The sequence below is a fragment of the Vicia villosa genome, linkage group LG1 (assembly GCF_029867415.1).
Source record: "Vicia villosa cultivar HV-30 ecotype Madison, WI linkage group LG1, Vvil1.0, whole genome shotgun sequence".
In the NCBI taxonomy this organism is placed as follows: domain Eukaryota; kingdom Viridiplantae; phylum Streptophyta; class Magnoliopsida; order Fabales; family Fabaceae; genus Vicia; species Vicia villosa.
In genome coordinates, this window is record NC_081180.1 from 51,954,953 (window position 1) to 51,969,380 (window position 14,428).

Sequence of the window (14,428 nt, forward strand, 5' to 3'; positions counted from 1 at the left end):
GCACCCGAACTCAGTCAACTCGAGTTTTCACCCTTTGACTCGAGTTCGGGTGGGCCCCGCGGGTTTGAGTATGCCTGCCACCCTTAGTTTAGTGAAGGCTCTAGGAATTCTGCCTCAAAATTTCATAGGAACCGGCCTAAGTTCTACACTACAAGAAAAGCCCATTAGTGACGTGAATTTCACGCCACAACAAGAAAAATCACTTCACAAACTGATTTTTGCGACGTGATAAATTACGCCGCGGGGAGCGGGTGGCAACTAAGTTGTGACGTGATTTTCACTTCACTAATTAGTGACATGAAAATCACGTCACAAATATTTACATAGAGACGCCCAACATTCAAACGTTTTGCAATAATTGTAGTTTTGTAAATCACGCCACTAATTCCTTTTTTTTAAATAATTTCCGAAACCCAATTCATAAATTATATATATATATATATATATATATATATATATATATATATATATATATATATATATATAAACAAATGATTTAAATATTTCAACAAAGTTAATTCTTGCAAATTAAAATTAAATAATTTTTTATTTTTAAAAGTTATATTATCAAATATAAATTATTAATATAAATCGGATATCTTAAATTATCAAAATCAAAATCAATGGTAGAATATTTTAAAAAAATTATATTATCAAAATCAAATTCTATTTTTTTATAATATATTATTTTGTGTATAACATAATATATACAGTTTAATTAAATATATTTATCTTATATAACATTTTTATACCATTTATTTTTTTTATCATATCCTGTTTTATTTTTTATTCTTTTACAAAATGTAAATTAAAAGCTTAATCTATATACTAAAATATATAACAAAAAATATATATAATTTCGTTTTAAATTAATCTATAACAAAGCAAAACATAATATTTAACCAAAACCCCAATTATTCTATTAAATTTATAAATAAAATTTCAAAAATACCTCTTCATCAATCTCCTTCAACCTTCTTCTCCCTCAACCCTATTTTTCTTCAATCTTCTTCTCTTCAAAATCTTTTAAAAAAAATTAACAAACAGAAGTATTAATTGATACAATTATAAAAACGGACTTATAAAAATTAATTGATATAATTTACCTTTGATACAAGATTGGAAGAAATTTATGGAAAAAAAATTTAGATTGGAATGTATAGATATGATGAGTATGAGATTGGAAGAGGAGAAGAGGGAAAGAAATGGGAACTAATGGCTTATGGGAGAAAGTGGAACGTGATATGTATATAAGCCAATCATTGACGTGAATATCATGTCACAACCTTGCCACATGATATTCACGTCGCAACCATCCCAACAATCATAATTAATATTCTTTCACCTACAAAAGCTGCTTCTCTCACCTGCTCAAGTCAGACCATTCCCTCTTGAATTTTGGCGACGTGAACCCCACGTCACAACTAAAATTTTGAAAATTTTCAAACTCCCCCATGTGAACGTCATTGTCTTTTTAATTTTTTATTTTAATTTTATGGTTGCGACGTGCTTCTCACGTCGCCGCAATTTTTTTTTTAATATAATATTCTGACACCCACAATATTTACGTTATGTATATTATTTTAATATTAAAAAATTAGTGACGTGATTATCACGTCGCAACTTGATCTAATACACCAACTTATTTTTATGAAGGTGCATGTTGCTAAAATACACCTTAATAAAAATAAGTGGATGTATTTTAGCAAACCTACATATATATATATATATATATATATATATATATATATATATATATATATATATATATATATATATATATATATATATATATATATATATATATATATATATATATATATATATATAAAATCTACTTGTGTAAATCAGAAAATGGATTAAATTTAAATACAAAAATAATCAGTGGAAAGAAATCAATTTTAATATAAATTAATTTAAAAAATTTAAATACTAAATACTCCCTCCATTCTTTATTATAAGAAAAATTTCACTTTTTAAATACATTGAATAATTAATGTATCTAAACTATATATATCATAATATATTAATTATTCAATGTATCTAAAAATTGAAATTTTGCTTATAATAAAGAATGAATGGAGTAAACAAATTTGCATTTTAAAATAAAACAAATGCCTGCATGAACAAAGAGAGCCCGCCCAACATACTCGAAAGTGTGACATAGATGGTAAAATATGTCATTTTTTAATTTAATAAATTAAACAAAAATGATTATATTTTTATTCAAATGTTATTTGTAAATTAGTTTAGTAAAAATGTCTTAAAATTAATTTAAAGATGAAATCTAATTCATTTTTGAGTAAAAATAATTTTATGATAATATTAAAGAAGATAAAAAATTATATTATAAAAAATCTATAAAAGTTAATATAAAATATTAAAGACTAAAGTAACTAATACTCTCTCCGGCCATAAATATAAGTAAATATTCTCTTTTTAAGTTTATTGAATAATAAATGTATTTTTTCTTTTATTTCGACCAGATACATTCGTTACTCAATGAACATATACAGTTACTAAAACAAAACAATAATATTGATATAAACTAATATATCTAAATATTCTAAAAACAAATTTAATTTAATTTAATTGTAAAAAAGTTTTACATTTATTAAAACAAGAGGTTAAAGGTAGTGTCACATAATTTTACACTGTCATCGAATTAAGATTCATCAATCAGTCATGTCACATAACTTTTTTAAAAATAACAGTGTGACTCGGCACTTAACATGGTCGTGATTGGTTGACAGTGTAAAATTATTTTATACTGTCAGTGTATATCTTTTTTTCTCTTAAAACAAACAGCCATATTTATAAAGGGTGATTTTTTTCCTTTAATTTACAATCAACATAAAACGAACAAATATTATAGAGATAAACTCAAACCAACAATCCTTTACGTTACTAAAGCTCACACAAACCACTAAAATACGTGTTAAATATTATTTATTTTTTAAAATAAAGTTATATATATTAATTATTTAATATGTAAAAATTGTTTAGTCTGTTAATAATTTTTGAAGTAAAAAGTGAGGGTGTTTTTTAATCTTATCCATTATTTATTATTTTAAACTTTTTTAAGGGAAGTTATAAAAAGTGTATAAGAATGTGGATTTGAAAAGGGAAGTTGTTTTTTTGACAATTCATTTGTTTATTATTTGATTTATTTAATTATTTTATTTTATTTTATATAAATCATGAGAAAATAATCATCATATTAAATTATACTTCTACAAAGTTTTTTCACTAAATTTTTCTGCCAAAAATTCATAATAAATAATAATATTAATGAAATAAAAACTCTAGCCACTAACTCATGTAGTGGCGAGTTTCTGATTTTTAATTTATTTTTCAATATTTAATGAAACAGTAATTGATGTTTTGATTTTTACTTTGTTTTTTATTCAATGGCTATTTTGTTCTGTTTCATCCTTCCCTTTATTGTTTTTTTTTTTGCAATTTTATATCTTTGAACAAAAAAATTAATACTCATTTTATATCTCTTAACCAAAACAAAAATACTCATTTTATTGTTTCATCTATGTTTATCGAATCTTATTTTCTTCATATTTTTAATTTATTATTTTTTTTACTAGTTTTTTGTTATTTTATTTTTGTAGCTACAAACTTTGAATAATTACAAATAGCATCTTATTGATAAACAATTTGTGAAAAAGGTTGTGTTGTGATAGATTTATTAGTTAAAAGATTAATTGATGTTAAAGTCTGTTGTTTTATTTTTATTTGCTTCGTGAACATATTGCTCAGTTTAGCATGGTATAGAAATACTGATAGTGTTAATAGCTTTTGATGTTAATAGCTAGACCTTAGGGGTCGCATTGTACTTGACAGTTTTTTTGATATATATATATATATATATATATATATATATATATATATATATATATATATATATATATATATATATATATATATATATATATATATATATATATATATATATATATATATATATATATATATATATATAATATCTTATTTCTTAAAAAAAAATGTGATTGTTTTTTAACTTTATTATTTTATCTATGTTTATTATTCTTATTTTTCTTTCTTATTCCACCATTAAATTATTTCATGTTGTTATTTCTCTTTCTTATTTTTATATCTCTCAACTAAAAAATCTCATTTTATATCTAATATCTTTACCAATCTATTAATTTTTTCAGTAGATATTTCCAAACACAACTTCTCCTTTTTTTCAATCTATTAATTTTTTCAATATATTTTTTTATTCATGTTCAAATGACTATAATGTTAATATTTTTATCTATAAATTTTGTACTGGTCATTAAATAATATTTTCTTTAATTTTAAGATTTAAAAACATAATTTCTTTGGTTAATTTTTTAGAAAATAATAATAATATCGCTTAATTAGACTTATATTTTTCATTAAATTTAATGTAATTCTCTCATTTTTTTTTCCATACAAATAGGTGATATAACTTTTAAAATTTAATTTTTTTAAGAGTAATTTAATTTATTCAAAAATTATACACACTAAAAAAAATCTAAATCATATTATTAAAGTCATAATTCATTTTGACAAGTATTTTTAGGTTAAACTTTATATTTTGAGATTATGAAATCACACTTTTATAGAATCTCAATTGTAGGTTGAATCCTAATATATTTTACAATAGGTTGAATGATAATATATTTTACTATAGCATTTATATGAGTATATTTCAAAAATATATATTTAATTTCTCTTATTTTTCATACAAAAAGGTGATATAACTTTTAAAATTCCACTTGTTTTTAAGAGTAATTTAATTTATTATAAAAGTCATAATTTTTAAATTATATTATTAAAGTCATAATTTATTTTGACAAATATTTTTAAGTTGTACTTTATATTTTGAGAATATAAAATTACACTTTTATTGAAGTTTAATTGTAGATTGAATAATAATATATCTTATTATAGAATTTTATGAATATACTTCAAAAAAATTATTTAAATAATATAATTAACAAATAATTCTATAAAATTAATTCGTGCATCGCACATCTGAACATTTTGTATTTTTATAAAATTTAACATCAATTTTAGAAAGTAATTATTTGAAGGATGTACTTCTCCTTGCATATGCAGCAGAAAATTAACACTGCTTATGAATGACCTAATATAAGGTTATAAACCTGAGATAGTCTAAAATAAAGTATAATTGAGAGAGTAAAAAACCCTGCATGTGGCATCGTATATTATTACTTTTTTTTGATCTAACAAACTTAAAATTCAATTGAAGGAAGGTTAAATTATTAAATATAGATAATCTTTATTTTACTTGGCAGAAAACAAAGACCATCTTAATTCATAATTAATTATGCACATTGTATTGTGTTCACACAAATTATTTCAAGATCGAGATCTTAAGCCACATGTTTGCAAGCTGATTAAACTTAATTGTGGAGCCCATTTTGGTTAAACGTTGCCCGTGACTCTCTAATTTGTCCATACTTCATAAAATGATTACCATCATATATTATATAAATTTTGATTAGAGGAATAACTTCAACCCTGAACATGCCATAATCCAAAACGCGTTGAAAATTTTTATTTGCTTTAAAAGTGATTAGCACTCAAGATCACGGATAATCTGGAATGAATATCTAAATTAAGAAAAATTTCAAGTATGAAAGGCATGTCCAGAAAGGATTAAGAGGAATATAATGTGAAATGGAAATAATATTTAATAATCTTTCTATTTTGTTTTGTCTAATAGTTTAATACTTTAATGGCTGAAATTTTATATATTAAATAGCTAAAATTTTACATATTCGAACATTAGAACATGCACTCATGCAATTAATGGCTCTAAATAATTATCAACTTATAGTATCCTATTATAGATATATTATTACATCAACCTTAATATATCATAGAATTAAAACTAAGAAAATGAGCAATATTAATAAAAATGTCGAATTTGTTGAGGAGTTTGGTGAGTGCCAAAAATGTCAATTGGTTAAATGTTTATAGATATATTTACCTAAAATTTTAAGACAATGAGATATGAGTCATCTCTCTTATAAATTCAATATTTTGTTAATCTTCTCCATAAGTGTGAGTCACCCACATCACTAACCTTTATCCACACTAGAATCTACTTCCACTTTTCAACCGAGCACACTAGGGCTCTAATACCACTTGTTGGAGAGTTTGAGGAGTGCCAGAAGTTTAATGGGTCAAACATTCATGGATTCAAGAGACATTGACGTTACATATTTATCCAAAACCTTAAAGCAATGAGAGTATAAGTCACCTCTCTTATAAATTCAACACTTCCTCAATTCCTTATCAAAGAGGGACTTTAACACTTTCACACGAAACCGAACAAAATCATATTAATATATAGGTAGCTTTAACTAGTGTGTCGATGTGAAACTTTAACACTTTCACACTTGAAATCGAGCTTTAACTAGTGTTTTAAAAATACATGTAAACAAACTCACAAACTTACAAATGAAAGCTTGTATTAAAAATAACAAAAAGTTGATTATAATTTGTACCTTTAGAGCAAATGTGATGATTTTGATTATCTAGAATATGTACAATAAAACTAGTTTAGGGATGAGTGACTATCATGAACAATCCGAAGGACTCAGGCGAATACAAAGTTAGCATTACATGTTATCTATAATTTAGTTTTTAATTGTTCGTTGATCGTTACACTCGTCTTTTGAGTTTGGGTCAGATTGTACCCTACTCATTTAAATCTCAAAGAAAAAGTTGAAGGAGATAAATTTAAAGGATTTATCGATAGTCTAAAAAATAATTAAAACATTTCTTTAAGAAAATCTGAGTTTGTTCATTTTTAAATGTTTTGAAAAATTGTATTGAAAAATAGTTATTATAAATTTATGTCAATTTTTGTATTTAAAATACTTTATTATTTATAAATATATTATAGTTAAATTATAGATCTGATTCTCAAATTTATTCAATTTATGAAATTAATTTCTCTATTTTATTTTATAGAAAATAGATAAAATTTTTATTTTTGTAACTCATACGTTAACTCTGAAGTTTCACAGTAAGTTTATATATCATAATTTATTATATTTTACAAAAATAATTTCATTTAAAAAAAAAAAAATTATTAATTCTAAATGTAAAAGATTAAAACGAAGATCAAAATTACTTAAATTTAGAATAGAAAAAAAATCAATTTGGTGAATTAGGTAAAATAGGATGATCAAAACTATAATTAAATTTTTATTTATTACAAATTTTGTTTTATTATCTTTTATAAAAAATTATTTATTGAAATTTGAAAATTGTTTTTATTTTTCCCTATTCCTTTCCATCCAAAACTCTCTCTTTTCTTTCTTTTGAAACTCGCAAAAGTCAAAGAGAAATGATGATAGTAGTAGTTATTTAAAATTTAAACTCATTTTATTTTTCAACCCTCAAGATTTTTGTGACGCAGATGACAAGTAATTGGCAAGAACAAACAAATAACAAAGGTTATAAAACTTGGATACTATATTGCCTTTCTTGAAAAAGAACCGCAAAAGGATAACAATGACAATGAGAAACAACAAGATACTACTAAAACTATAATATTAATCACCTATATACTCAGTAGAGTCATAAGCTAACTGAGAATTGAAAACTGATATCTTGTATGTTACGTATTAAAGCTTTTTTGGGTACATAAATTAAGAGGTATTTATTTATAATAGGTGTATTTTCATATTATTAATTAGGACAAGTGATAAGAGAGAAGGTGGACTATATTATATAGCCCAACATTTATAATTGTTAGACTGAAATTAAATAAAATTTATATAGTCTTGGGGTCAGGGAGATTTGGTGAATCATTTGTTTGTTCTTTTTGATGTTGCGTCAACTATTTTGTATAATGCGTTAAAATGATTCATAAGGCTGATGCCTCTTCTTTAGTCGGTTTAAGAATTGTTCGAGGCGTTCGAAGGGGTAGGTAAGGTTAAGAAAGTCGATTTAGGTTTGGTTTTGACCTGACATATAGTGGTATGAACCAGTTGAAAATCATGTAATATTGATTTTTTTTGATAAGCAAAGGGATGTATTAAAAAGCACTAGGGGTGCTTAACCCAAGAATACAAGAAAATTAAACCAAACCCACATTGGAACAACCTCCCATTATCCAAAGGGCCAACAAGTCAATTAAGAAAAGGTCTCGGATTGACACACCAATCCGGCCAAGAACAACTAGCTTTTTCTTTAAAAAAAATCAAAAACCATTCCCAAGATATGAACTTGAACAATCCTACCCCATCAAAGGATGCCAAACAAATTTCCTCAAAAATGATTGCATTCCTACACTTCCAAACAATCCAACAAAAAGTCAAACCAAAGAACCAACCTATTTCCATATGGAAAAAAGACTTACAAATTGAGTCTAAAGAAGAAAGCCGCTCCAAAATTGTTCCTATCAACGGCACCTCATCTATACCAAGCCAACTATATAATTCGGTCCACCAAGATCTAACATAATGACAATGAAGAAAAAGATGATCTAAATCCTCATCAACCCGATTACATAAAGGACATTTCAACAATTGTGCTTCTACTAAGATTCCCCGCTTCGCCAACTCCGCTTTCGTAGGGAGTCTATTCCAAATCAATCTCCAACTGAAAAGATGGATTCTACTAGGAACCTTAGTCTTCCATAAACAAGAGAAAATAGAAGAAAGGGAGTTCTCCAACGGAGGGTGCGGTAAGTCAAGTAACAAAATGGTATCATAAGCGTTACTTACCGTGAAACCGGAAGGATTTCGCCACCACACAAAAGAGTCTTCTATCAAACGACAAGGTTGAACCGGAGCAAGAAAAATTACTAGTTGATTCAATTGCGCCGCGGCTGTCCCATCCTCGGTCTCACCAAACGTTCCAAAATTCCAACTCCAAATTTCTCCATTCCAACTTCCCATCTCCGCCACCTTCGAATGGGGCGCTTCGGATAACAAGAGCAACTCCGGAAACAAAATACCAAGAGGCGTTGTTCCTATCCAAGCATCAAACCAAAATTCAAAAACAAGACCGGTTCCAAGTTTTCAAGAGATAGAAGAATTAAACCAATTTGAAGTAGTAGCCGAATTTTCTCGCCCAATGGAAACAAGATCACGCCACCAAAGAGAAACTTTACTTCTCGGATGAATAACGGTATCCTTTATCAAAGTTCTTTGAATGTCTCCATACCTGCAAGAAAGAATGTTAGTCCATAAAAAGTTTTCATTGTTCAAAATGCGCCACTTCCACTTGCTAAGAAGCGCTAAATTGAACTTCCCACAATGCTTCACACCAAGCCCTCCTTCCTTTTTTGGTAAACACACTTTATCCCAACTAATCCAATTAATCTTCTTCTTATCTTGTTCTCCACCCCAAAGAAAAGATCGTTGAATCGCGATGATTTCCGAGATAATGGATTTTGGTGCCTTGTAAAAGGAAAAGAAGAAGATTGGAATACTAGACAAGATGGAATTCAACAACACCACCCTACCGCCAATGGAAAGTTGTCTATTTTGCCAACTTCCAATGCGTCTTCTTAGTTTTGAAATAAGCGGTCTCCACACCTCACATCTTCTAGGATTAACACCAACCGGAATACCAAGAAAAGTAAAGGAAGAAGAGCCAATCGCACAATTTAAGAAGGAAGACCCTGCTTGAATGAAATCCGGATCAAGATTAACTCCAAAAAGCCGACTTTTGTTCAGGTTGACCCGTAGTCCGGAGACAAGCTCAAAGCCTCGAAGAATGGCCTTAAAAGTCCAAAGGTTATTCCACGAGTCTTCGCCAATCAAAATTGTATCATCGGCAAATTGAAGAATTTCAAAATGTTGATGATCATCCAAACTAAACCCTTTAAAATCTCCTAAAGAGGACGCCACTTTTACCATAGCCGTCAAACCCTCCGCCACCAACAAAAAGAGAAAAGGAGAGAGAGGATCTCCTTGTCTTAATCCTCTAGAAACCGAAAACTCCCGCGTTGGACTACCATTAACTAGGACCGACATTGAACTATTGAAAACTAGTGCTTCAATCCACTTCCTCCACTTTACGCCAAATCCCATCCTTCTTAAGAGATATCTTAGAAACTCCCACGAGACACAATCATAAGCCTTCTCAAAATCAACCTTCACCATCATGCACCTTCTCTTTTTTCTCTTAGCAAAATCCAATAACTCATTAACCACAAGCACACCATCCAACATATTCCTATTAGGAATAAAAGCCGATTGACATTGCGATACAAGCTTATTCATCACCACCTTCATTCTAGAAGCAAGCAATTTTGCCAAAATCCTATACATACTACCAATTAGGCAAATGGGACGAAAATCATCCAAGGTGACGGGGTTATCAACCTTAGGAATCAAGGCCAAGAAAGAAGCTGTAACCGCTTTAGGAAGCACGGCAAAAGAATGAAATTCACTAACAAAACCAAAAATCTCATCTTTCAAGAGTGACCAACATACCTTATAAAAACCCATTGAAAAACCATCGGGTCCCGGACTTTTATCGCCGTCACAATTCCAAATAACTTCTTTAATCTCATCTTCCGTAAAAGGTAACTCAAGATTCTTAGCTTCCGTAGGAGAAATAGAAGCAAAAGAAACTCCATCCATAAAAGGCCGCAAAGGCATAGATTCCTCAAATCTCTTACCGAAATGACTCCACACCTCTTCTTTTATCAACGCAACACTATCAATCCAACCGTTGGAAGTGTTCAATCCCAAGATAGAATTCCTTCTAACTCGCGTCTTCATGGCTTTGTGAAAGAACTTAGAATTAGAATCTCCTTCCGCAAGCCACGAACATCTAGCCTTTTGTCGAAGAACACTTTCCTTTAATCGAACCGATTCCCACACTCTAGAAGATGCCGAAGTTCTTCTAGCCACAAGATCCGTCAAATCCAAAGAAGTGGATCCCGAGGCTACCAAATCAAGATCATTCAAGTCATTTATCTCATTTTCCACTTCAAGATTTAAGATACCAAAGACCTCTTTATTCCATTTACGCAACTCACTCCTTAACAACTTAAGCAATTTTCTTTGAAAGAATAAATCGCCTTTCCACGAATCATAAAGGTCCTCCATCTATCCTCCACAAAACCCAAAAAGTCATCATGTTTTGTCCAACAATTAAAAAATTTGAAAGGTTTTGGACCCCAATCCATCGAACCGGCTTTAATCCAAATAGGGCAATGATCCGAAAATCTCTAGATCCCACCACTTGGCCCCCCACCTTCCAATTCTCAATTAAAAGATCCGAACAAAGGAATCTATCCAACCGACTCATACATTTCCCATCCAAGCTATACCAAGTAAAATTCCTTCCAATAGGTGTCGGATCCACCACTTCCATATTTTCAATGAAAGCATTAAATTCCTCCATCTCGCGCCTATTCACCAAACCACTCAAACTCTTCCGTTCCGATTCAACTCTAATGGCATTAAAATCACCACCCAAAAACCACACTCCCGCCGGAAATCTCCTCTTACAATCTTCCAACTCTCTCCACAATTAATCTTCTTTTATTAACCAAAAAACAAGAGGAATACACATTTACAAAGTAAATCAACTGATTTTTCCAGTAACCACATAAACCTAAGAAGCCTTCTCCATTAAAACTGAATAAAGAAGAAAATCTGTCTCTCCTCCACAAGATAATTAAACCTCCTGAATTCCCCAATGCCGGCTTAAACGACCAATCCACATCCGTTCCACCCCAAAGCTCATAAATCATTCTATCTTGAATCTGAACTAATTTTGTTTCTTGAAAAAGACAAAGATCAAAGCCTTCTTTTCGGATCAACACATTAATCTGTTTCCTCTTAAGTAGACTCCCCAACCCTCTAACATTATATGACAGAACATTCATTGATCAACTCCTTTAGTTCCAACCTTCTTGCCATTACCAATCCTATCTTTGTTTTCAAGTTTTTTGATCGCCTCCACCAAAACATCCTTCGTGACCCCTCCCTCCATACCATAAGCTGAAGCTCTATCCCACAGTTTCGACGCAATCTCCTCTCTTTCCTTGGCCCAGAACCTTTTATTACCCTGCATCAACCCTGAATCCGATATCTCTCCACAAACAGAATCATCCGAAATCACCGGACTAATTGCTACAATATCTTTAGCAGAAACACCCTCATCTCCCTCACAGGAAACAGAAACCCCCTTACTCATTCCAGATCGAACAGAACCCCTACACATCACAGATCTCCTAAGAGGCAGAAAAGAATTACTAACCTCAATAGGAGAGGAAAGAACCTCTTGACAATCTCCCGCTCCAAAATCGACTGATTATTGAATAAAACTGATTATTTTCTTTATTGAAAGTGAATTCAAATCCATTCTATGGACTTTGATTTATCTCTTGTGTATTGATAGAAGGACTCGCTATTGTGTTTGGGCATATAAGGCGTGTTAGGTGTCCAAATGACCATTTTGTTTGTGAAAGTGGTATCTCTTTCCTTCTCTTAACTTATTTTAGGAGGATTTTTGCTCATTACTCAGGGCTATTGATTGTGTTTGACTCAGTTCCTTGTTTGGTATGTGTTTCTTGATTTTTTGATTTTCTATTTACTTTTTTGTTGTTTTCTAGAATCTTAAATATTTCTGGCGCTCCTTGTAAGTTGTTAGATCAATTGTTTTATTTTTGTTAGTATATATGTATTTGTCATAAAATGTAAGGTTAAATATGTTTTTCGTCCCTATAAATAACACATAATTTAATTTTAGGCTTAGATGCCTTGGACTATCTACATTTTAGAAAGTTATTAAGATGTTTGTGACATAAATCATAAATTATGACATTGAATGTAATGGGTTGGTTGAATTCATGCATTTAAAGAAATTATTTGAGTCAATTAAAAATTCTTTTCCAATAATTTTAGAAATGTTTTAAACTCCCGCAATCTATTTTTTTTTATAATGTTGATTTTAAATAACATAACGCATTTCTGTTAGAGAAAATAGCTGACAAAAAAACCAAATAAGGTCCTTGGCTCCACTCATGTGCTTAGTAATCATATTGAGAGAAAATGAAGAATGAAATCAAAATAGAAAAAATGATAGACTCATTGATTATTGATGTCAACTACACATGCACAAAAATCCAAAACCTATTTTAAGAGTATATCCTCAGCCAGCTAAAATTTATGTCTTTTACATGATTTCATCACAAGCTTAACTTATCTCAACCCAATTTAATTTCTTAATATAATCTATATTATTGCTTAGGCTTAGTTCCTACTCAACCCATCTACCACACATGCTATTCCAAAACACTATATAAACCCTCATTACTCTCAATACCTCTCATCTCCACATCAACTCTTCTTCTCTTAATTAATCTCTAATTATACTTAACCACTTAAGTGTAATATAATTAAGAGATGGCTTCCAAAACTTGTTCCTCCCTTGCAATTTTCCTCACAATAAACCTCCTCTTTTTCTCCCTTGTTTCAGCTTGTGGCTCCTACTCATGCAACCCTACTCCAAAACCAACTCCAAAACCAAAGCCAAACCCAACTCCTAACCCTACCCCTTCAAGTGGAACATGCCCACGTGATGCTCTTAAGCTCGGTGTATGTGCCAATGTCCTAAATGGATTGTTGAATCTAACATTGGGACAACCGCCAGTGAAACCATGTTGCACCCTTCTTGATGGCCTTGTTGATCTTGAGGCTGCAGTGTGTCTTTGCACTGCCCTTAAAGCCAACGTTTTGGGCATTCATCTTAACCTTCCCATCTCACTTAGCTTGCTTCTCAATGTTTGCTCAAAGAAAGTTCCACGTGGTTTCCAGTGTGCCTAAATAAAATCATGTACTAATGTATTTTGTGTTATTTGTGGTTTTTGTTGGTTTTTGGAATTGGATTTATGAGTGTTTGATTCTTGTATACGTGCATGGATGATTATTAACGACTCGTTATGATCCTTCCACTCACTATTTTGTTTTGTATTGTGACAGTGCTATTATTACAATAAATAAATTTCATATGTTTGCTTATATGTAAATCGAATGGAATCAAATATTGTGAGGTGGAGTAATTTATTTGATTGGAAAATTAATTATAGATACATATTTGTTTGTTAAATCTTTCTTGTTTTGTTTATGTCCTTTTCTTTTTGTCCTTTATTAAATCCGCAAGTGTTGGACAGAAAGACAATTTTTTTCATATTAGTTTACATTTAAACCAATTGATACATCTAATCCATTTATTATAAAACCAATTGATACATCTTCACTTGAATGATTCATCAGCTATAACCAATCTAATTACAAAACACTTTTATTTGAATTTTGGCCTATTATCACATATACTCGTCAACCATTAAAATTTTAGTTCTATTCATATAAAATATACTAGATTTAGTAAATCAAGTCATCAATATCCCAAAACT

At 29.6% G+C, this 14,428-nt stretch overlaps 1 protein-coding gene across 1 annotated transcript; it reads left to right on the plus strand.

Annotated features, from left to right (window-relative positions):
* Positions 1-13,327: 13,327 nt before the first annotated feature.
* LOC131606082 (14 kDa proline-rich protein DC2.15) lies at positions 13,328-14,121 on the plus strand. The gene has a single exon (XM_058878365.1). It carries the CDS (start codon positions 13,419-13,421, stop codon positions 13,836-13,838), a length of 420 nt encoding a protein of 139 aa, XP_058734348.1. The 5' UTR covers positions 13,328-13,418; the 3' UTR covers positions 13,839-14,121.
* Positions 14,122-14,428: the final 307 nt, after the last annotated feature.

Coding starts and splice junctions, on each gene's coding strand:
- LOC131606082 (XM_058878365.1), top strand. CDS start 13,419: ATGGCTTCCAAAACTTGTTCCTCCCTTGCAATTTTCCTCACAATAAAC.